At 41.0% G+C, this 25605-nt stretch overlaps 1 protein-coding gene across 1 annotated transcript in view; it reads right to left on the bottom strand.

The window, feature by feature from the left end:
- Positions 1 to 25605, bottom strand: part of DGKQ (diacylglycerol kinase theta) — a 96820-nt gene that overhangs the window by 25894 nt on the left and 45321 nt on the right. Inside the window, exons 6-14 of the mRNA XM_069777270.1 lie at positions 25098 to 25251; positions 20686 to 20754; positions 10216 to 10316; positions 8483 to 8706; positions 7555 to 7645; positions 3190 to 3244; positions 1959 to 2020; positions 1546 to 1696; positions 645 to 683 (exon numbers count right to left, since the gene is read on the bottom strand). Coding sequence (XP_069633371.1) covers positions 645 to 683; positions 1546 to 1696; positions 1959 to 2020; positions 3190 to 3244; positions 7555 to 7645; positions 8483 to 8706; positions 10216 to 10316; positions 20686 to 20754; positions 25098 to 25251 — 946 coding nt within the window. The remainder of the gene's footprint in view (positions 1 to 644; positions 684 to 1545; positions 1697 to 1958; positions 2021 to 3189; positions 3245 to 7554; positions 7646 to 8482; positions 8707 to 10215; positions 10317 to 20685; positions 20755 to 25097; positions 25252 to 25605) is intronic.

The raw sequence follows: 25605 nt of genomic DNA, 5'->3' as shown, positions 1-25605 counted from the left end.
ACCTTAACGTACAAAAGACAAATTCCACACTTTAAAGTTTTACCAAATGCAGATCTCCCTCTGACCACTGCACTACAGCTGCACAGAGCCACTGCTGCTCCGGCTCTCAGAAGCCTTGCAGCTTCTCCAACCTTGCTGAAACAAAATTTGCACAGCAAAACCAAAGCAACAGCTCAAAGGATGAATGCAGAGATGAGTGTACTGATTTTCTTCAGACTTCCAGCCACTGAACCCCCACTTAACACTATGCTAGGAAACAGTAACTGTTAAACAATCCCATCAAGTTCAAAAGTACCACCAAATTTTAGTATTTTGGAAGTCAAAATAAAGAGAAAGAGAGCACTTGAAGGGTTTTTAACAATTCAATGGTGTTAGACTATTCAGTTGAAGTGCAACTTCAAAATTTGTTTTTATGATGAATTATTACCACTTTCTGGTACATGAGACATGAAGCCAACCTTTTAGTTTTTTTTTTAATAAGGTAACACTAATCCACTGCTTTTCATAAATACAATGTGTTACATTTTATCTGAAGGGCTTTTTGCTTATGCAATAAGACTAGCATACTCTGAGCTTAGAGCCTCTAGTATTAGGCTGCAGTTTTGAAAATAGACGTTTGCAAGGCTAAAAATCTTAATGCTTACCTTGTGCTTGATAAACATGACTCACAGATACTACGTTTGCTGCAAAGGGTAAAAATATAAACACATAAAACCTTGGGTACATTTAGAGTAAATATTTAAAATATTTTTAGAAGTTACATAAATATAATATAAATAAATATTAAAAGTTATACAAATACAGGAAGAATCTCCAGCTAACACTTTCCCTCCCCTAAGTTTACTTTGCAAGTTAGAAGAGCTAAACTGATTTTCATAAAAGGTGACTATGAATTCTTTCTGGTATTTAAAGTTTAATTCCTCTTGAAGTTACATAAAGGATTGGGAAAAATGCTTCGTTTCCTGAAACAAAAAGCATGACGCATTCCTGACACTGTTTATAGAACAAGTTGGTTGAAAGAGTATTATGAAAAATCAATTATACTTCTTTGAAAAAGAAAAATAAATTCTTCTCACTGTCTGCTTGTCCATATGCGTGTGCATGCACTGCTCATACTTCTCCATGACCAGGCACAGAGCTCATGAACAACGTGGAGGACAGCTCATGAAAAAACGTCAGAGGTTAATAAAGGCGAGGAACATTCGTGCACAGAGAATTAAACTGCACTGCCATAATTTGAATGGTGTAAGGTAGGTACGGTTCACTTCTAAAAAGTGATGCTTTTTCACTAAAAAAAATGGCCTGGTCACATAGAACTCATGTAATATAATAATAATTCTGTGAATAATGAGCTGTCACACCTCTCATGCAACCATGAACATGTTAAAATTAATAAAAAAGCCCCCTGTGAGAATACAAGGCAGACTGATTTTTCAAATAAGGTCAGAAAACATTAAGGAAAAAAATAATAAAAAGGAGCAATATATGCTACTACATTTTATTTTGTATAAGTGAATATATCTCAAAATGCACTTGTTTACTTACATTTGATAGCTAATTCTTCCTTGAGAATATTTGTGTATTCTTCAGGGGAAAGCTGAGGTGGAAGGCCACCAACAAATAAATTTACTCGTACAATGGATTTACTATTTTCCACAATGTAAAATCTTGTTTGATTCATCTGACGTATTGAAGTCTACCAAAATAAAGAAAAATAAACGACGTGACATGTGGCAAAAAGATATCATGAAACCAAATCCCAAATAGTTCTGAACTTAGCAATCAAGTCCTCTACGGCTAGAGAATATCACAAACAGAAATAAACTTCAGTCCAAGCACTTAGCTTCTCTACAGATGAGCCAGCTGTGTGTGGGGGTAACTGATTACTTACTTTTTCTGTAAGAAAGAGGACTCCTTACTTGCTATAAAAAAGGATCATATTTCTTTTTCAGATTTACCTTTCTTATGTCCTTGAGTCTGTTAAGAATCGGTTCCTGATTGTCCAAGACCATGCGCTGAACTAAAGACAGCAAGAACGTTAATCATGTTTGAAAGCACTGTAAGTTATTACCAGGCTCAATTAAACAAAAACAATACAAAAAAATTTAGGGAAAATTCACAACTCTGTGTACAACCAACATTATGTAAAGGACCACACAGATCTGAACTACTCATTATTCAACAGAAAAAATCATTTAGGTGCTTTGAACAGTCTGATGTTGTTCACAGCTCTTATACACCACCATCCTTTAAAAAAATAGGGAGAAACACCTTGAAGACACCCAACAGACAAGCAGTACTTTGGTAACAAGCTAAGTGTTTCACAGAAAACTTTAAAAGTACATTCCTTGGCAACTACAGTAATAAACAACTTCTGTATTTTATTAAAATATTAAAACAATTGTAACAACTTCCAGCTAAAGTGAGGTTGTAAATGATGCTTTAAAACAGAGCACCAGAAATCAACCAAGACAAGACATTCACAAGGCTGCAATAAGCTTATGAAACAACTTACTGGTAAGACTCTCAAACCAAGCAAAGTATCAGGCCAGTATTTGAACTACAAAGGTATTTACTTGGGTGTGGCCAGGGCACGATCAGAAGACTTCAGTGGCTTTATTTTATCTCTCCATGCAATGTTAGAAATAATGAAGCACAAAGGGATGTGAACTTGGAGAACACCAGCTCAGCTCCTGCAGGATCACAAACCTCTTGAGCAATGCTAGGACTGCGTATTTCTATACTTCATAATGCAGTTGGACTGCAATTGGACTATCTCAGGACTCAAATTTGCTCTTGTTTGGGGGCAGTGTCAGGGTGAAAGAGAAGGGAAGGAAGGGAGTCACTTGAATGTCACAATCTTTACTAAATAACTGCAGTTAAGAAAATTATGTCAGTTAAAGGCAGCTCCCCAAAACAAGACTCTTCGCCGAAGTGTCAATACCCACCAGAAACTGCTAATAAACCCTTTATGTGGTGATGAAGAAAGAGAAGAGAACCATATTCCCACAGGACACACAAGACCGAAAAAACCAACATCAGTTCTGATTGAGTATTTCAACAGGATGGTGAAGTTTCATTTGTGAAGGCATTTATTGTAAAAAATTAATTGTGACTGTGTTAGAAGTGGGCAAAAAAAGCTAGAAGATCAGTTACAGACGTGCATTTGGCCAATGCTCCTTCACTTACCTTGCTTACTGCCCATAAGCACTTCCACCAATTTGAAATTCTGGAGGCACTCCGTCTGCCAAAAGATGCAACATGTAAATGTAGTTTCTGAACGAAATATAATTTTGCCAGATGTTTAACATTAACATTATATTATACGCTGCACACACAGAAGCACAATGTTCTTCCCCTAACCCGTTCCTCCCAAGCCAGGGATAATCCTCATTTTATACACTCAGTCTCGCACATATGGCTTCAGGCTCCCATGCCCTTAACTACATCAGCATCCTTGCAGGCCCACGGTGAAAGGGCACCTCTAAAGCACAGTTAACTCTACACCCCTTCAGTGACCAGCAGCTCAACAAGGATATTTCCAGAGCATCCTTCCAGAGAAAGCATGCAGGACTGGGAATGAACCTGCTCTTTGAGAAGATGGCCCAGGAACCAGGCTTGGCAAAAGCAGGCTGACCGGTCCCCATCTCCTGGGGCACTCCACCAGCACTGATGGAATGAAACCCTCTTCACGTGTGCCACAGTCCCTTTTCCAAACTATACTGCCAAGGACCACCCAAGTCCCTTGCAGCTGGATGAGAAAAGCCAAGAGTTGAACTAGGATTACTGCAACCCTGGAAACATGCGACACTCAGGATTGAGGAAGTCTCTTAACTTTTAATCTTGATAGGCAGAGGACAAATGATGTTGCTTTACATGTCATGAACAGGGGTGTTAAAAGCCTCAACTGCCTACATTTGGTTTGCCTGAAATTCAATGAGAGCAACTTGGGAGAGGATCTTCAGCAACGGCAAATTCTGGATATTAAAAAGATATATCCTGTATGTGCTTCTTCATACAGAAAAAGGAGAAAACCCTTTAAAAAACTATCAATATCAGAGAAATTGCAATTGAGCCATGGAATTAAGTCTCTTACAACCTAAAACTAGCTTCCCAAATACAGAGATGTGAAGATCTTTCCCGGAGTACCCAACCATCCCGTTTGACAGTTGCTTTTTTCAGATGAGACAAGACTTCAGACAAGATTTTCCAAATTTTGTTAAAAGGTCCACAGCACTTGAGAAAAAGTACTGAAGTGAAATCCTAGAACCATCCTATGGTGCAAAATGAGCTGCATGCACCACATGTACATGTAGGTGTACACCTAGACAGATCTACAATTATCACCTACTGCAGATAGCTAGCCAGACACATATTCCTACCTACCCTGTAAATAACCACAAAAGGCAGTGGTTGCCCTCTGTGAGCACGGCTGTTCCCTGGAGCAGTGGAAGCATGCTGATTTGCTGGCGTGCTCACAAGCCCCAATTACTGAACAGACTATGCACACTATAGCTTGATGCCTCCCGACCTGTGTGTTTGATTGAGACTGCCAGTGTCTTGGCACACTTGCAAATTCTAACATGTTTCCTGAAAGTCATGCTATCTTGGCACCAACTGTAAGAAAGACAGGCAGACTGAAAAGCAATCTCTTCCAAGCAAAGCATGTGTATCTACAAGATTACAAGATGTATCTAATAATTTCTAAGGAGGTGGGAAGGAATGTAGATGGTAAAGAACGTGGGTGCCATTCAGCCTTGAGTTCTTCCCTGTAGTCGTTGGGTATTACAAAGATGCTGTTTGCCACTGTAGAGAGAAAATTCTTGTGGCCAAAGCTCAGTTAGAGTTCAAGCTGGCCAGGACCATGAAGGACAACAAAAAGGGCTTTTTAAAATACATTAACAGCAAAAGAAGGATCAGGTCCATTACTTGATGAGGTTGGTCACCTCACAAATAGGGACACAGACAAAGCAGAGACGTTTAATGCCTTCTTCGTCTCTGTCTTCAACACCAACAGTGGGCCCTGGGACCCTTGGAGCCCTGTGTTGGAAGACTGTGACTGGGGAGATGATAAACTCCCAGGCAACTCTGAACTTGTTTGAGACTTGCTGCACCAGCTGGATGCACATAAGTCTATGGGGCCTGATGGGATTCATTCCAGGGTACTGAAAGAGCTGACCAATGCCACCAAAGTCCCCATCATGGGACTTCTCTCCATTATTTTTCAATGGTCTTGGGAGTCTAGAGAGGTCCCAGTTGACTGGAAGCTGGAAAATGTTGTCTCAGTTTTCAAGAAGGGTAAGATGGAAGACCTTGGTAATTACAGGCCTGTCAGTCCCACTTCAGTGCCTGGTGGAATTATGGAGAAGGTTGTTCTGGAAGTTATTGAAGAACTCTTGAGGGACAACATGGTCATTTGTGATAGCCAGCATGGGTTCAGGAGGGGAGTCCTGCTTAACTAACTTAATTTCGTTTTATGACAAGGTCACCCATCTAGCTGACCAAGGGAAGCCAGTGGATGTGGTGGGTTTGGATTTTAGCAAAGCTTTTGATACTGTCTCTCACAGTATCCTTCTGGATAAACTGTCCAGTACACAGCCAGACAAGTCCGGAACACATTGGGTTAGCAACTGGCTGATGGGTCAGGCTTAAAGGGTTATAGTAAATGAGGTTACATCAGGCTGGCGGCCAGTCACCACTGGGGTTCCCCAGGGCTTGATTTTAGGGCCCATGCTCTTTAATGTTTTTATAAATGATCTGGATGCAGGAATTGAATGCACATTAAGTAAGTTTGCTGATAATACTAAACTAGGAGGAGCTGTGGACTCCCTTGAGAGTTGAGAAGCCTTACAGAGAGATCTGGGTAGGCTGGAGAGCTGGGCAATCCCCAGTCATGTGAAATTTAACAAGAGCAAGTACCAGGTTCTCTATCTGGGATGGGGTAATCCTGGTTATACATACAAACTGTGGAACAAGAGGCTGGAGAGCAGCCCTGCAGAAAGACATCTGGGCATTTGGGTTGATGGCAAGTTGAATATGAGTTAACAGTGTGTCCTGGTAGCCAAAAGGGCCAAGTGTGTCCTGGAGTGCATCAAGCACAGCATAGCTAGCTGGTCAAGGGAGGTGATTGTCCCACTCTACACTGCACTGGGATGGCCCCACCTCGAGTCCTGTGTGCAGTTTTGGGTGCCGCAATATAAGGAGGACATCAAAGTATTAGAGTGTGTCCAGAAGAGGGCAACCAAGACGGTGAAAGGTCTCGGCGGCAAGACTTAGGAGAAGCAGCTGAGGTCACTTGGTTTGTTCAGCTTGGAGAAGAGAAGGCCGAGGGGTGACCTCATCACAGTCTACAACTTCCTCAAGGGGGGCAGTGGAGGGGGAGGTGCTGATCTCCTCTCTCTGGTGACCAGCAATAGGACACAAGGAGATGGAATGAAGCTGCGTCAGGGGATGTTCAGACTGGACATTAGGAAGAGGTTCTTCACTGAGTGGGTGGTCGATCACTGGAATGGGCTCCCTGGGGAAGTGGTCACAGCACCAAGCCTGTCAGAGTCCAAGGAGCATCTGGACAATGCTCTTAGTCATATGGTTTAGTTTTAGGTAGTCCTGCTAGGAGCAGAGTTGGACTTGATGATTCTTATGGGTCCCTTCTGACTTGAGATATTCTGTGATTCTATGATTTCTTTTGCAGAGCAGTGAAAAGAAGTAGGAGACAAGCATGATCACCCTAACAGTGATTGTCAGTTTCCCAATAAGGTAAGATTAGCAGTGTGGTCACATGCAAGTGTATTTTAAATATCTGTTGTGGTTTCAGCCCAGCCGGTAACAAAGGACCACGCAGCCACTCACTCACTCCTCCAGCCCCCCTCCGGTAGGATGGGGAGGAGAATCAGAAAGGAGAAAAGAAAAAAAAAAAACCAGAACCTTGAGGGTTGAGGTAAGGACAATTTACTGGGACAACACAAAAAGAGAAGTTACAACAACAACAACGGTACTAATAAAAGAATATACAAAAGGAGTGATGCACAGTGCAACTGCTCACCACCTGGAACCCGATGCTCCGCCACTTCCTCCACTGAAAGCTGAGCAAGAGAGAGACCCGCCAGCCCGCTCCCCATTTATATACTGAGCATGATGGCACACGGTATGGAATAGATCCTTGGCTAGTTCAGGTCAGCTGCCCCGGCTATGCCCCCACCTCCCAGGTTCCTGTAAAAATTAACTCTATCCCAGCTGAACCCAGGACAATATCTCAAGACATAAACAACCAGAAAAAATATACTGCATGCCAAGAATCATTGTGTTCATACAAGTAAATCTGCTTGACCCAGAAAGACTAATGGTAACTTCCAGTACAGAGCAACCAGGTCTACCATCAAGACTGCAGAAATTTTTGAGCATCATACCAGACACAACAGATCATCTACCAAATATTAACAATATTTGCATTAACCATGAATGGACTGATTATAATTTTTCTAAGAGAAAAACATACACACCCTACTTCAGGGTCACTCTGGTGGTATACGGACAAGCTTATGACCTTTCATTTACCTGCCTTCCAAGTAACGGAAGCACTTCTTTGATCACAGTCTGTGTAGTACTATCCTTATTTACTCGTAGAGAAACATATGCCATTCCCACCCTAAAGACAAAAGGAATACTTATTTTAGGACAATCATTTGACCTATCCTGTGTGTACCTTTTTTACCCAAGTGGCAAATTTTCTACGAGGGTAGGCAGAAATTTGTATTAGTTGAAGAAAGTTGTTCACTGAGGCTCATGGCACATGCAGCATTAGCCCCACAGACAAGCAAAGATGTTCAACTCAAGGAACTGGTCACTACAATTGTAGCACTGCAAATTAGTTTCTTCCTATACACAGTATTACCTGCAAGTCTTTTGTAAAAAATGGCAATGTAGTTGCATTAGTAAAATGAACAAATGTTTAAATTATATCCCACTGCTCATAAGAAATGAATACATCACCAGCCAGTCTTGTTTCCACTGCTAAATATGCTTAAAATGTATATTGTATCAGTGGTAAATGTAACAGATTCTTTTTTCTTTATTTTTTCCTCATATTCTCACATCAGAAGTTACACTGAATTTTTCCTACTTAATATTTCTTCCAAAAACCCATCAAGCGTTCAAGTGACATGTGTATGTCATCATTTGTTTACAGATGCAGTTAATATAAAGTTGCATGTTCTTGGCCAAATGCACCATAATAGCACTGCACAAATCACACAATATGTTCCATGCACGTAAAGAAACCCACAAGCACTTTTCCAGGCATGGATATGAATACCATGTATATCACTCATTCAGAAAAATAAACAGAAGAATCCTGAAATACAGAAGAAAATACGTTCTCTGTTATACTTGTGCGACTTCAATAACTGAAACACATCAGGCTAGCCTACAGAGGACAAATGCAGCCAAGCAGGATAACCTTGTGATAAAGGAGGAGAACACTCACTTCAGCCAGGCAGGATAAATTCTGATCACTTCCTCATCCTTTGGTTTGGCTCTGATGATCCAAGCTTCAGGAATGGATTCCCGGAATACTGAGCCCAAGTTGCTGTCCTCTGCAGCACTGTTCCTGTTGATAACATCATCAGACAGCAGTGTCTGCTGCGTAAAGGTCTGAAGCTCATACTCCTGCTGGTCATCATTTATGTAGTATGTCCTCAAAGCAGCCTCCTACAACACAGCAAGATAAATTAACCTTTTCCTGAAAAGACACCTTTAATACCTGTATAGCATAGACATTTATAAATACCTTACTTACGGAAGCAACCTTAAAAATGTGTTCTAAGTGTTTGCTATTTATCAATGGCAAAAAGCAAAACAAGAGCGAAGTTTTCAAAACAAATTTTAGTGGAAGACACAAAAAGAAAACTTGGGGATATCAATGGGTTTGAACACAGCCCACAGTGTTTTTGTCAAGTGATAGTAATTTTAAACTCCATAGATCAAATGTAAAAATTCAGCACCAATAAAGCTACACTCACTGCATACAAAATTTACTCCAGAAGGAAAATGGTAAATTACACTTGATTGTACCCAACTCTGCATATTCAACCTTCTTGCACTAAGGGGATGCTGACAATTAGTAAGCATTCCCAGCCACAAGGCTGCCCTGAACCCACACACCTGTGAAGAGGAAAGGTAAGGGCTATCCTTGGAAGATGCAAGCAGTCACAGGAATTTTACATCCATTACTGGCCCATGCCTGCAGCACCTCTGCTAAAACAGATGCTGCAGTGAATACAGCCCAGTAAGTCACTTACAAGAACAGGTATTAATCTGCCCTGGTATTATAAGCAGCAGCCTGATAAAATATGGTTGAAAGGCAAGTAGCACTCCTAAATAAAAGTGTTTTCAGCACTGTACAAATTTTTCCTTGAAGATCTTTGACATGCTGAATACTACAAACCATTTTCAAAACTCCTGTTGATTTTGAGCACAATATCAAGATAAAAATCTTAATGAGCTGTAGGTTTAAATTCAAAATTCTGATGTAATAGATTCTCCAGATTCCTGTGCCAAGTTCTTTATGACTTTGAGTCCCTACAATGCTCAATTCTACTGTGCACCACCCCATAACCACTCTGGGCTTCATTTCTTCACATCATGGGGTCTCTGCCCAGCCCAGTAAATTAAGATCTGTACAGAACATTTGATTTAGTACTGAGTCATGTTTCCATGGAGCACTGGAAAAGCTAGGGAGTGGCCACTATGTGACAGATAATTCACTAACTTTTACAGCCAAGGAGTGGAGGTAACCATGGCATGCTTCAGTCTTCAAAGCTGATTAACTGAAATGCAGTAGTGGCGGCTGTCCAGGATAAACATCAAACCAATAAATACTATAGAAAAGGAGCAAGATCTAAGGAGCTTATTATCCCATATTGCTCATATCAGTAAAATCATACTTCAATGTCACATAGGGAAGGAGAATGACTGCTTAACATGTGATATGCTGTGGTCCCCATTATGCTACAGGTATGTAGGCCACCACTTCTTCAGATGCTCTAAAGTAAGAGCAGTACAGGAAGAAGTCAAATTGCATTGTAATGTTATAGCCAATTTACAGATTTTGTTGTTGTTGAGTTACATTTGTAATAATGCTAGCTTTTGACTACTGTAATATACAATCATATGCCCCTTTATCACACCGGAATATTAACCTTGACCGGGTTATCTTACCACAACTTCTTCATTTTTTGCAATCCTTGGAACTGAAATCAGTCGAAATTGATTGCGTTTCACTGCATCATTCCCATCAAATATCTTTAATGTTTGTTTACCTAAATGAAAACAATTATTGTATTTCAATAACACACCCCTCAAATCATAAAGCTACCTGAATAGGAAGCATATAATGGAACTATTAAAAACCTTTTAACTCACTGAACTGTTTCTGCACCACAAGCTTTGAGGCTGAATCTTTTCATTTTCCTTTCGTTACTATTCACTTGAAATGGTACATTTGCGGAGTAAACTGGGAAGAGTATTCAAGTAATCATAGTTTCATCCTGGCTTTTGATAGAACTTTTTATATATTACTATACTGCTTATGTTATCACTTCTTCATCCTCACCATTCAAGACTGGATTTATTATTGATCAGTTCAGCAACTTGAAAACCAAGACAGAGTGCCATCACCTTCAGAACAGCTCCCAAAGCACTGCCAGTTCTCAAAGCATCCTTCCAAAGAAAGTCCTTAAAATAGCTGGTTAACTGTACAGACAACAGGAGAAAATGCAGGAACAACAGAAAAACTAGAAGAAAGAAGGTACAGCAAATTAAGAACTACAACCTTTTGCTGTGTTTCATTTCACTAAAGCCTTATCAAATCCATGCCCAAGTCATGCAGCACAGGTTGTTGCACAGACATCTCTGAAAGGGTGAAGAGTTAAGGATTTCAGGTTCACCTTTCACAAAGATGAGTTAAGACTCAGTCTGGTACTGTCTACTGTATGACAAAGCTTTTCTCTTATTGAAGTGACTATTTTAAAAGCAAGCTTGCAGGAGGCACCCATGGATGAGCAAGGAGCTCCTGACTTAACTCCACCATTAAAAGCACACGCACAAGAGGCAGAAGCAGAACTGGGTGAGGTGGAAGGAATATAGAGACACCGTCCAAACATGCAGGGATGGGCTTAGGAAAGCTAAAGCCCATACGGAGCTGATTCTGGCAAGGGACATGAAGGGCAACAAGAAAGGTTTCTATAGGTACATCATCAGCAAAAGGATGACTAGGGAGAATGGGAGTCTGCCCTGTGAATGGGAATGGGGACCTGGTCTTAAAGGACATGGAGAAGGCAGAGGCACTGATTGCCCTCTTTGCCTTGGTCTTTACCGGTAAGACCAGCCATCAGCTCCTAAGACCAGTGGGAAAGCGCAGGGCAAGGAAAACTTACTCTCAGTGGGGGAGGTTTAGGCTAGGGAGCATTTAAACGAACTGGAGATGCACAAGTCCACAGGTCTGTCGCAATGCATCCATGGGCGCTGAGGGAGCTGGCTGATGTTGTTGCAAGACCACTCTCGATCATCTTGGAAAGGTCATGGTGGTTTTGGGGAGATTCCTGAGGACTGGAAGAAAGCAAGTACCACCCTTACCGTCAGGAAGGGTGGGAAGGAGGATCTGATCAGCCTGACCTCGATCTCTGGGAAGGTGATTGAGCAACTAGTCCCGGAAACCATTTTTAAACATATTAAGGAGTAATCAGCACAGACCTATCAAGGGAAATCATGCTTAACCATCATGGTCTGGGGTCTGACTAGCTGGAAAGCAGCTTGGCAGAGATACCCTGGGGATCCTGGTGGACACCAAATTGACCATAAGCCAGAAACATGCCCTTACACCAAAGATGGCCAACAGCATCCTGGACTGCATTAGTAATAGCATTGACAGCAGGTTGACAAAGATGATTATTTCCCTCTACCCAGCCTTGCTAAGACCTCATCACGAGACCTGTTCCCAGTTCTGGGCTCTTCAGTACAAGACAGATGTGGATGTACTGGACCAAATGCAGGGAGGGCCCATGAAGATGATGATGGGACTGGAGTATCTCCCATATGAGGAGAGGCTGAGAGAACTGGGAGTGTTCATGCTGGAGAATGAAGGATTGGGGCAGGAGGGAGGGGTGTGTCTTAATCCATGTGTATAAGTAATTAGTGGGAGAGTGTAAAGGTGAACAGACAAGAGGCAATGGGCACAAACTGAAACACAAGAAATTACATTTAAAGCCAAGAAAAAAACTCCTCTACTGTGAGATTGGAACAGGCTGTCCTGAGAGGGTTGTGAAGTCTCTATCCTCGGAGATATTAAAAACTCAGCTGGACACGACCCCCAAAAAACCTGCTCTGATTGACCCTGTTTGAGCAGGGGGTTGGCCTAGATAATCTCCATACTGCCTCCAACTTCAGCCATGCTGTTACGCTGTGAAGGAAAGCCTGTACAAGGGGTGCTTGTACAAAGAAAGAGACAAACAGAATAAATAAGATCATAGCATCATAGAATAGTTGGGGTTGGAAGGGATCTTTAAAGATCAGCTAGTCCAAACACCCTGCCACGGACACCTTCTACTAGACCAGGTTGCTCCAAGCCCCATCCAACCTGACCTTGAACACTTGCAAGGATGGTGCATTCACAACTTCTCCAGGCAACCTGTTCCAGTGTCTCACCACTCTCATCGTAAAACATTTCTTTCTTAAGTCCAATCCAAATGTACGATCTTCCAGTTCAAAACAGTGCTCCTTGTCCTGTCACTACAGGCATTAGTAAAGAGTCTCTCTACATCTTTCTTATATGTCCCCTTTAAGTGTTGAATGGCTGCAATAAGGTCTCTCTGAAGTCTTCTCTTCTCCAAGCTGAATAACCCCAACTCTCTCAACCTTTCTTCATAGGAGAGGTGTTCCATGCCTCTGATCATTTTTGTGTCTCTCCTCTGGACCTCCTCCAACAGGTCCATGTCTTGTACTGGGGACCTCAGAGCTGGACACAGTACTCCACGTGGGGTCTCACCAGAGCAGAGCAGAGGGGCAGAATCCCCTCCCTCAACCTGCTGGTCATGCTTCCTTTGACGCAGCCCATGATATGGTTGGCTTTCTGGGCTGTGAGTGCATGTTGCCAGCTGATGTCCAGCTTTTCATCCACCGGTACCCCCAAGTCCTTATCCTCAGGCATGCTCTCAATCCCTTCATCCTCCAGCCTGTGTTGATACTGGGGGTTACTCTGACCCAAGTGCAGGACCTTGCACTTGGCCTTGTTGAACTTAATGAGGTTTGCATGGGCTCACTCCTTAATCCTCTCAAGGCCCGTCTGGATGGCATTCCTTCCATCTAATGAACTTACTGAGGGTTCACTCAATCGCACTATCTGTCACTGATGAAGATAATAAATAGCACGGGTCCCAGTACGGACCCTTGAGGGACACCACTTGTTACTGGTTTCCACTTGGACATTGATGGAAAGCACCAAGGGTTTAAGCAGGAGGCAAAAGAAATAAAATCCTAAACTGAAGAAGCAAAAATTACTGCCTTTCTAAATGGTACCTACAACATGACAGATCTTTGGGCTTCTGGATTTGCAATTTACTTCTGGCTCCTGTCAAGAAGAATGAACTTTGGAAGCACAGCTCTAATTTCTTCTTTCCTGTATGACTATTCCTCAAGTACTCTTCTGAGAGTAGTTATCTGAAACCTTTTACAACACGTGATTAAGAAAAAATAATCACACAATTTCTACATGCGATGTACACTCTTTATAGCAATGGAAAGTGAGTTACTCCACTGGAGAATCAAGCTTGGGATATATATGATATGATACATCAGGACTTTTCAAGTTGTTGTTTGGTTTTTTTTTTAATATGAAAAGTAGTATTACCAGGCTTTTCAGTTTTCCAATTATGAACTTAGTGGTTGTGTCTGTTGTCAATCTTTTTTTTTAGTCACAATATAAGAACATTTAAATATCATCACTTCTGAAGTATCTTTGAAACTCTATTGCCATTGCATTGAGACTATAGCACATGTCAGAAAGTGATCCATCCACTACTTTAAAACCTGCTGGATTAATGTTAGAAAAAGTGAAATTCTTTTAGAAACAGATTTCTGTCACTGATCTCCATAGTGACTTTAACATCGACAAATTTTAACCAAAAGACATACTGTGTCCTGGGTGACCTTCTTTAGGGCTAACACAACTTGAGAAAACACAGCAAATGCTGGTTACTGACAGCACAGCCAATGTTCTGAGTATGAACTTTCATAACATTATGAAAATCCCTCGTTTTCTCTAGCAATCCAGAGTAGACAACCATCTGAGAATAAAAACATTCAACCAAGTTTTAGAACTTGTTTTCATTCAAACTGCCTTTGTAGTCTGCTCTTGCTAGATACTAGCTGTCCTGAGAGAATCCCTAGCAATTTTAACTGGAGATTTTTTTATGAGCTCTCCACTTCTTAAGACCAGCCAAACGTTGCAAAAATTTGGGTTGACTCTTAAAATAAGCTGGTTTAGATCTACAGACCAGTAGTAATGTCCTAAGCTCAAGTACATTCCTTAGCTAAATACACAGTATGCTCAGTCCTGCTTTCCCGAAGGTAATCTGGTTATCTGTCACACAAAACAAGCTCAATTTATCAGTGAAAAATCATATTCAGCTTTGTCACTGTACTCCTCACAGGGCTCACCACAACCTGATGAAAGATGGCTTTCTTGCACATGAACTTCTGGGGACACATTAACAAAAGAAGAAACAGCTACGTATTTGACCAGAACTAGTCATCCAGAAAAACACTTCCCAACTAATTCAAGTGTACATCCACAACATCAAAGTTAAGGAGTGTCTTATGCCAGTCTGGTTTGTTTAACCAGCCTTGGGAGGAAGCTCAACTATAATCACTTTTAAAGTTAGGTAAAGCTTTTTCTCCCTCCTGTTCCAATTTTTGAACAATAGAAAATGATCCAATTATAGAAGTGAAGTCTATATACCACTACTAAGTATTAAAAAAAATCTTTTTTGCAAGATGCACATATGCAACGGATGCACATTAACAGATTTTGATATTTAAAGGAGTTACTGCCTGCTTTATAATATTGACACTTAACTGCCAAACGTCTTTTATCTTTTCTTGTTGGATCAGATTACACAGTATCAGAACTTTCTCCTGAAAAACACATTACTTTTTTTCTTATCATGGGATACTGAATTGAAAAAAACCCTGTTCTTCATGCTTATGCTTTTCAAGAGGAAAACAACTACAAAAAAGTCAACTCCAGGCATAATTTACCAAACCATGGAATTTGATTTCAGAGGCTAAGATACCAACTTGTCCTGGGAAAAGGACAAACAGCATTTGACGAGTCCAAAGTTCATGCCCTTTGAGTTCCAAATCTCCACAGACAGGACATAGCTTCTGAAAAGACTTAGGCGCAGCTTGTGGCAGAGATAGGAAAATGACTTAGTCCTGAATATTTCTGCCACTGAAGAAAGCTAGAGGCCTACACCAAACATATTGGTGGAATTTACTCTTATAAGACTAAATTCTAGCAACACCGCTTACCAATAATCATTCTTCCCAGTAAAACTTGTGCTATCCATATGCTTTCTGCTCTCCTCTAGTCACTGCTACTTCAAATTACAATAGTGTGGACTGGCAAATTTTGGTTTATTTCAGTGTTACCATTCACAACCTACAAGGCAGCAATAAAGCAGGTAAGAATTGTGTATTTTTTCTCTTACTGGTCTTGAAGAGAGTCTTTCAGAATCCCAGATTCTTCCTTTCTCCAGCTATTCCTCTTCCACAGGAGCCCTTTACAAGTATGTCACCTCTCTGAACTTGTTTTCATGAGCAGCAAAAATCCCCCTAGTTCTAAGACGGTTTTGAAGCACAAAGCTGTGTTAATAGCCATCCTCCCATATTAGTAGCCACCTCTTCACCTTTCTCCTCCAGGGTGGTTTTTAGAACTTCTCCAAGCATCTGCCATATGTATCACCGCTTGACCTGGTTTCACATGCTTCTCTGTCTAGCTTTAGGACTCCAAATCCATTTAAATCATGTGTCAGAGGAACATGTGACATGCTTAGTTATCCATAAGCGGTTTTAGCAGAGTACAATGAAGGCTGAATATTTTCCTAAGTACATTTAGAGGAAAAATCCCTCAAATCCACACATGCTGTCTTTGCTTCTTCCTGAAAATAGTCTGTTCGTGCTTGCAGAACTACAGTGAAGGTATCCTCCACACTGTCAGCAGGTTTAGGACAAGACATAAGCAAGCACTAAGTCAATGACTTGGGCCTATCTATGATGCAAAGATGCTTTTCTGAATACAATGGCCTTGCAATTTCTTTACCCAATTATTTGCTAACAGGTGGTAGATAAAAGTTCTGTATGTTGCAAAATGTGTGAGAAATTGCTTTTGCATGGCCTTGCAGTTTTCTGAGGAAGATAAGGACTTTTAGCACTTTTAGATAACTTAGCTTAGAAGTATCCATATGGATTACATCAAAATGTAGACATAGATAATAGAAGCACTAATGAGCACTTTTTAGGATAAGATGTATCAAACATGCAGAAGATCGCACTGCGCAGAATCATCCGAGAAGGGTCAAACAGTGCACAAGTGAAGAAGACTACTGAAGACCACCAGAGGACTCCTGAAGACCACCAGAGACGTCAAGTACGCCTGCGCGAAGGACATTTACATACAATAATGAGTTCCTGGGAAACTAATGAATACGTAAAACTTTTCTCGGAAATCTGATGAATATGTATATAGAACCTGTATATAAACTATAGAATTAGCCTGACCAGGTGCACACAATAGGAGGAGACGTCCCTCATCCACTACCTATGATGGATAAGCTTTAAAATAATTAAAAGCTGCCTAGGCCTCACTATATAGTAGTCAAGTACCCTCAGCTTTTATTGAATCCTGGCAAGCAATTAGGGCACAATCTAATGTCTTTTCATGTTCCCAGATCCCTGCAGATTGACACACAAGTAAGAGCTCTTAATAACTCATTTTTTATTTCCAAAATTACTGAGATAGCTCCTCTGGGATTCATTTGTTGCATATATAGAACAAACCAACATTCCCCCTGCCCGCCTCCACAAGGTCTTCATCTTACTATGAAATAATAGGAATGATTTTCAAAAGTTTGCCTTTGATTTCTCAAGCTTGACAGATTACATCTGTGGTTACATCTTAGCTGAGACCAATGAATTCTGTCTCCAGCAAAACAAGAATAATCTGAGCTGGTTGAAACCTAGCTCAACATTGCATCTCAGAAAGGACAGACACCACACATCCCTGAGAGGCATCCCTAAGGAGCACTTTTAATCCCCTTCTTTACCTCCACTCCCAGCTATCTGAGGTCTGTCAATACAGAGCAGTTTTATCATTCCCAGAATGACCAAGAATTATTTTAGTATGAAAATGGACTTTGGGGCTCAACTCCTTCCCCAGGCAATACAACTACACTAATGACAACATTCACATGATGTTTATCCTACTATCCCTGTAACATTCAGTTCTCCTCACGTTAATTGTTCACTGTGTAGACAAGTCCTTAGAAGCTGGCTCATGTTCTCAGGCACAAGGATTTATAGTCCTCTTCCAAACCTGCTCTGTAAGTCTGTTAAACCTATCATCTCAGAAAGTGTAGGGTTGTTTTATGGTGGTTTTATGCTTCTGGCTTCCGTATCTGGCTAAGTGATTGACTTAACACATTTAAGCTCCCAAAATTAAGATTTAAATCTTCTAACTTTACACTTCACTCAACAAGCCTACTAAAATTGCAGTGCAACAGATGGGAATGCAGACCACTAACTCAAATTTTCTTCCAATATTATCTAGAGACTTTGCATCCTTTCCTACTGGCTTCTTTCCTACAGAAAAGCATGTCTTTACAAGTCAATATTATTCAATTTGTTCTGTTTTGTTTTCACTGGTTTTATAAATATGCATCTGCAAAACGTGGAGAGCTGGAATTAAGAAAAGCTGCAATATTCTGGAATAGAATTCAGTTCACACACACCTGAGGGAGGGCATGGTAACATGCCAAATGATGTGGCAGATCTACTGAGTCAACACACAGAAGCTAATGAGCAGCTCACTCTTGACCCGTATTACACAAATAGCATTATCTAGAGATAGGTGGAAGAGGTCCAGCACGCTACAACCGTGCCTCTGTCATGTTTCATTTGATAGGTTATGACTCCCCACACACAAAGAGGCACAGAAGCACAACAGCTGGCTGGTGAACCCCGATAACTTTGTCAGAGAATTTATCAGAGAAGCCATGCCCTGCCCTGATGCAAGGGCATCAGCTCCAGGGGCTGGGGATGGCACCCACCAGGTGAGTCCGCAGGAGAAGCTCTGTGGGTCACTACACTGACTGAGGGGGTCACTCAGTTTGTGGGGCTCTATGAGATGCATGGGAAGAGTATTCTGGGATTGTACAAGCATTGTTAGGGGACATTTAGGGGAGGAACCAAAGGCAGAGGAAGGGAGGGATCAGCGTGGTTTGGGGAGGAACAAGTATGGGAAAATGGAGGGATAAGGAGATAAAAGAAGCTAGTCACATATAAAGAGGTTGCTGGGTGGTATGCCTGCCTGGCCATGCCCTGCTCCTGATCAGCATAGTCTGTCCTGTCTTCTCATTAAATACTATTTCTAACTATTTGTGAGTATGGTTTCCACTCTCCTGCATGCATGTCTGCATATGGGCTCCTACAGCACCAGGAACTGAAGCAGGACTGCAGGTCACTGTGACCCATGTGTCCACGGTGCCAGCAACCAGAGTGACAGCTGTTGTGTAAGCACCAGAAAACATCAGGCTGGACTCACTGGCATGCAAGGTAAGCGGCCCAGGAGCCACATGTGCACGTGTCTCTGAGTGAGGCACCATGACTGCTGTAGGGACCAAGGAGGCCCAGGATGACTGCTGGAAAGACCGTGGGAACTGGGGGTCCACCAAGAGCTTTGCAGGGAGGGGGTGTATGTGCATATATGCATGCACACATACACGCGCACATGTATACATATACATGTATATGTATAAACACACACATTCCCACTAACAGACCTTCATCTTGCTCAGCCATAGAGCAGAGAGGATGCTGCAGCAGCTTCACCTCTAGTGAGATACCATACTTGAAGACCCTAACATCATTAAACTAAAGCTTTCAAACATTTCATCTTTTCTTTTCGCAAATGTTAAAGAGACATTAGAATCACTGCCTACTTACTGAGTTTTCTCATCATAGCAAAGTTACTGGGCTTATTGACTTCTGTTTTGTGAAAATGTATTAAGAGGAAGCAATTTGTTTTAATGCCACTGTTCTATTTAAAATACGAGTAACGATTCTTTACATGAGCCTTGAAGATGTACCATCTATTGCTGCTTTCTCCAGTCCACACATGGACACTGTATAGGAACAAAAGACATATTAAAGTTTGAATCCTGCCCCCAGTTTTCCTGTTTTTTTCCTTCTTTTGGGAAGGCCGCCTAAAGCTGAACTGTCGTGCAGTAGTACTTTCAACCAATCCACCTGAAATACCTGGTATATAATTTGCTCTTTTTGACAGTCATGAGTAAGCAAAATAGCCTTAGTTGGTGAAGTATAAAAGTCCTGACGCTCAGCCACTTACATCACTTAAAACACTAAAAAAAGTGGAAGTTTCTTAGATAAACTGCAGTTAGTCAGAGCCTGGTCCCATAATAAGGGAGCATGGTGGTAGGTACTAACTTACAGTCATTAAGAGACACCAGCTTCAAGTTTTAAGAAGTGAAATAAGAGCATGCTTGAGATCAATTCCATAACTGAATTCATTATTTACTGAGCTGGACTTTTTAAAAATCCGAACAGCATTTGCACAATTATCCTATTAATTTTGTAAAAAAAAAAAGAAAAAAAAAGAAAAAGAAAGGAAAAAAAAAAGAGAAAATCCCTCCCTATGTATTGTTCTGAAATTTCAGTTTTTACAACAATCCATGGAGCTACATTAGGTAGGAAGTACCACGTTTTTCTAGTTACTAATATGGATATAGGGGGTAGGATGCCCTTAAACTGTGGTTGGCTTCATCTTCTGAAAAGTCAGAGTTTGGCTAATACCAACCGCAGAAAACTCCACACACCTAAGAATTTAACTGCGTAGGAAGCAACCAGCCCAGCTCAACCCTGATGCACAGGAATACATACACTTTTACTGCAACATGTCCAAGAAAAAAAAAAAAACAAAAAAACCCCCAAAACAACCAAAATTCACCTGCTGCCTTCAGTAAGATTTGGATCCAGCTATCTTAAAAGAAAAAGGCTTTGAAAAGACATGCTATCTGTGTCTGCCCTTTAAAGTGGTTGCTTATCTACGGATTGTTAACACCCTGCTTGCTTTCTTCGATTACCAAGTTGAGAGAAATGATCTATTTGTCAGGGTAATCAACAGATTGTCACTTATGCCAATCTACCAGTGGAAAATAGTGATGAGATATTTGTAATGCCCTGGATAAATGTGTTGGACCAAAACTTTTGACCTCAAATTGATACCAGCATTAGAAAAACAGCCATTTACTATTTTTTTCATGTGGCAAAGCAAGTTAAGATTATATGAATAAAGACTAGAATGGGTGACTATTCACCACTTACTAAACTTATGCTTACTTGAATCTGTTGAAATTTGGACATCTTTTGCTGATCCCTGTGTTGACCCATCAACATCATCATCTTCATCTGTGAAAACAGAAACATTTTAAGAAAGGATTCTTGTTAACTTGAACTGTGGGGGGAAGTGTTTGTCATTTAAGGATGGTGTCCAACAAAGAAGCTAACACAAAAGAATCCAGTCAGAGAAGCACACTTTCTTCTTCCGCTTAGTTTATTATAATAATCCATACTATAAAACCAGCATTAAAAAAAGCAAACCTGCATTGTCACAAAACTACAGTGAAGGCATACCTGAAGTCCTTCTACTACTGGCTTTAATATTGCAACTACTGCATTTCATGCCTTTCTCAAGCTGCAATGTTTGCCTCTGACCAAAGTATATATGGCTTCCATTAAGTTTTAAATCACTAAATCAGTCCAGGAACTGCAGTAACAGCTTTCCAGACAGAAGTATGGGTATTATACAAATAATTTCCATAACTGAAAAACAGATTTGGTGACACCCAAAGAGAGAGAAATTACTGCACTCCAGAAGAGGATTTTGACAGCAGGTCATTGCTCTCACTAAAAGCTAGGAGCCAACTTGTCAGATAATAATGCAGCTTGTAAAATCACACATAAAATACTTAGACGTTATTAAAATAAAAGCTACTAACATTTACATTTGCTCCTGTGAATATAACATCCTGACTGCATTCTCATCCGTGACACTCAGGTCCATACAGAAAGACTGGTACAAATCCAAACACGATAAATTTTTCTCCTCTAAGGGTAGCAGTGGCGTGCAATGTAAGCCAGTCCAGTGTGCTGACCATATAATGGTATTCATATTCCCACCCACTGAAACTCCCAGTAGTCTTGACTGGGATGCAGTCAAAGGTCCCAAAAGATACAAGCCAGGCAACACCTCTATAAAAACTATGCCTTGCAGATGAGGGAGAAAGCAGGAAATCAAAGCACAAAACATGAGAGAAAAAATAAAATAAAAACAGTAAAGACAGCTCTTCAGAGCAAAAGAGGTACTAGGGACGTCAGAATCCTAATGCAAGAAAACCTTCCAAGAAGCAGAATTACAGCATGTCAAGAACGGTACTCAGCAGGAGTCCTAAACCGAAGACCAGGTAACTTACTGAATATTTGGGTAATGCTTGAACTGACTACAAGAAAGATCAACAATAAAGTTTCTGGGTTGGGGTTTTAAAATATAAAAGAAGGGTTGAAATACTTTCCCTGTTATAGTTGACAGACAAACAGATTACATTGGAGAGATATTTAGACAATATGGTCTTGAAACACCCTGAAATAAATGGAAATTGAATGCTTTCTCAAATTTCCCTTCAGACAAAATTGACTGTGTAGTACTAATTCCCCTTACATCATTGAACCTGTGGTTCACAAATGTTATCGGAGTTCTAACTAACTTTTTACTGAAGAATAAATCTGAGTTTTAAGGGCTGTTGGATTTGATTGTGTGAGCCTCCGTAACAACAGGTCAACGATGATGTGCTCATGCTCTGCCTAGGACAAGTCACCTGGCACCTCCCAGCCATCAGCTTGGGAAGAGCTGTGCCTGCAGCAGTTAACTCATCCAGACAACCACTTCTTTGGTACCGCAGGCTGGTCTTTTCACAATCTTCTGAGCGATGCCCTTTGTCAGCTGTGGCAACAGGATAGCACCCTCTGTGCATGTCGTGGTGTGAGCACTTCTGAACGAGCGTGCTTGCACACATGTCCCACAGAAGTGAGGACAGAAGTGCTAATTATCCTCCAACAAAGCTGAAATGCTCTTTGCTCCCCAGAAACATCCCTAACATGCATGCAGTCTTTAACAAGATCTGCTACCCGGAGCCTACACCTCTCCCTGGAAAAGCAGCAGCAACTCCCAGGGCAGCTGTCCCAAGCTGCTCTGTGGTCAGAGCAGCTTCAAACACATCCTGAAGAGTGTCAGGAAGCTGCTGGACCCATGACACATCTTGGTAACTTTTGGCACATGCCAGGAGCTAGTGGGTTTTTGAAAGAAAATGCAGGTCTGTTCTGTGAGCGTGGGTAATAAGAAAGACTACCAGGCCAGAGCACTGAGCTCCCCTGACGTAGGATGATGCGAGAATTAGTTTAAGGCAACTCCCAGCTCTGCCTTTAAGGAATAACCTGGGCAGAGGGAAAGACCTGTTTAGCAAAGGTATTTAGTGCCTTTGGCAGGGACCTGCAGGCAGCTGATCTCCAGCAGATGACTGAAAGCAGCAACACTCCAGCAACAGGTCTTAAAGCAAGCCTCAACAGGATGTGAATGGTGTAACACCGAGCCACGCGTGAAGGAACCAGGCTTATACCTGAACATCAGGGACCTGGCTGCTAAAACAAGCATCACATACTATCATCAGCTAAGGAAAAACAGAACAAAACACCTTATGCACAGCAGACTGCAAGGCAGGCACTGCACCACAAATATTCTCCATGCCTTGTGCTGAGCCACAGTCGTGGCCCATTGACCACAAAAGAAGGCAGATGTCAAGCGCTGAGGGCAGCCATCAAGTTCAGACGTATGCCTGGGACCAGCAGCAGGAGGAAAGGGGAGCGTCCCCACAGCTTGGCCCCTGCTCCCCTGCGTGTGAGCAGCCCCTCCACCCTGGGAAGCTGCTGCCCACCACGCGACGGGGAGCTGAGCCCAAGCAGCAGAAATTCTTGCAGAGCAGCAGAAAGGAGATCTGGTGTTAGAAAAGAAACATTTTTCAGGGCATTACTGTATTTTATCTGGGTATATACAGGCTGGGCGCTATAAAAATGCATTCTGGCATTCCCAGTGTGGTGGGTTTTCTTCGGTTTTTTTCGCATCACATTAAAGCACTGGAAATGGTCCAAATTAAGTTACTGAGTATTTCCCCTTCCCCACACACCTGTTTCTGACCACCAGCTAATGACTGTACTGCACTGCATTCTCTCAATTCAAAGTATAAAACATACATTTTCATTAAAAGAATGAAAAAAACGTAAAACTTGAATATGCGTAACATGAACTCATACACTTAGCTTGTAGCCTAAGTCTTGAAATGGAAAACCTTCTCTTCCATCATGTAAAATAATGAAGGAAGAGAATAGAAGGGGCAGCAATAACCTTGGATTCTTTCACTCAAGGTGCTCCGTGTTCAATTTTTACTTAGAGGTGATTTAAAAATTTAAAAAGGAAAAAGTTTAAGTCTGACACATTAAAAGAACACACCGCTGTTTAAAAGACAAACTTAGTTAACATCAGGAAAGTCACACCCGAAGAGGCTATTTAAAAGGTTTGTGATTAACTTCTGTTAATAATAATACAATTTTATCTTCACTTAAGCCTTTGGGACACTTGTAGAATACCTAACAATGGACCTGAAACAAAAGTTCATAATGAGTCTTCCAGCAAAAGCAAGCTCATCCAGATTGTTTATTTCTGGTATTTCTTATGTTGGAAGCACTAAAAACTCTAAAACTTTCAACTATGTGCTGTACTTCACCTTCACCCACCAACAAGCAAATTCATTAAAAATAACCCACTGAAAAAAACACGCCAACCAAAAAAGCAACATAAGGCTTCCTCTCCCCCTTTACACTTTTATAGGTCACTTCAGCGTATCTAGGTTGTGTAGACTTAGGGTCATGCAGTTTCTACAGTAGCAGGACTCCTGCTATAGCTTCTGCACACGAGAACACATGGCTCCTGCTAGCCAACTGCCTTCACCAAAACCAAACCTACACGTTCAAAGCAGAAAGTTCGAGAACAACCTGTCAGGTTGAGGAAAGTGGAGTTGCAAATATTTAACTTCCACAACCTATATTTTGCCTACCTTTTATTTGCTTTCCTATTGTATTCAAGCACAAAAAGAAAGGCTTTGTAAGAACATCATAATCAAAATATAAATTAGAAAATATTTCAGTGGCTCAAAAAAATTCTCTTGTTCCTAAAGAGCTCTTACCCAAACATACACTCTAGATGGCAGTAGAACATTACCCTGCTAAATACATGATTTCTTTTCAGCACAGAAATCTTTAAAGGGCAGATGCTTAATCAAAGAGGCAAATAAAAATATATGTATACACGATATGCCAAATAAAACCCAACATGTACATCAGCAAGTGTTTGTAGGAATGATAACACTAATCTGCTAAGCAAATTTTTGGATTTTAGGTTTTCACTTTCTGCATGCTTACTATTTAAAGAACAGTTTTCAAATTGCCCAGCACCAGTAAACAGAAGTTTCAGCATTTCGCACACAGTCTGCATTTAAAAATCTCTATCCTGTCCCAGAAACAGCAAGAAGTTACAGTATTGCCACAAAACCCAGTGAAAATTAGCAATCGTATTCTTCAGTAAATTACAACACTAGGTTAAACATGCTCATCAATTAGTTGCAGTCAACTTTGAAAGTTTTTACCTGATTCTGTTTGCAAATTTTCTGATATTCGAAAACAATGCAGTTTGCTGAAGTTGCGAGAAAATAACTGCACACAGGTTGGAGGAAGAATCATATTCCTTAATCTTCCAAAAGTACATTCTGGTGTGACAATTATGTAGCAAGCAGAATGAGCCTATAAATAGAAGCATCAATTAAGAAGTTAGTGAGATATGAAGAAAGCAAATTTGTTTATAATAAAATACTCACCAGAATTGCAAAACTCAGGCTAGGACATATATAGACCTTTTGTAAATCACTTATGAAATGAGTGATCCACTTTTCACCCTAGATTTTCATTTGTTCCATTCAGTTTTTATATAACCAATAATGGGAAGTCTTAACATGTGAAGAAACTCCATGTACTACAAACCTGCTCTATTAAAAACTAAAGGTTTCTATACACCTATGTGGAGAAATTTTAAGTTCTGGTCTCAAACCCTGGATCTTCCACTCTATACAGATATTTACTGGTGGAGGTGGGAAAGGT

This window comes from Haliaeetus albicilla, chromosome Z (genome assembly GCF_947461875.1).
Source record: "Haliaeetus albicilla chromosome Z, bHalAlb1.1, whole genome shotgun sequence".
NCBI classification, from domain to species: domain Eukaryota; kingdom Metazoa; phylum Chordata; class Aves; order Accipitriformes; family Accipitridae; genus Haliaeetus; species Haliaeetus albicilla.
The sequence above is the reverse complement of the archived record's forward strand: the minus strand, read 5'-3'. Positions and strand labels throughout refer to the sequence as shown.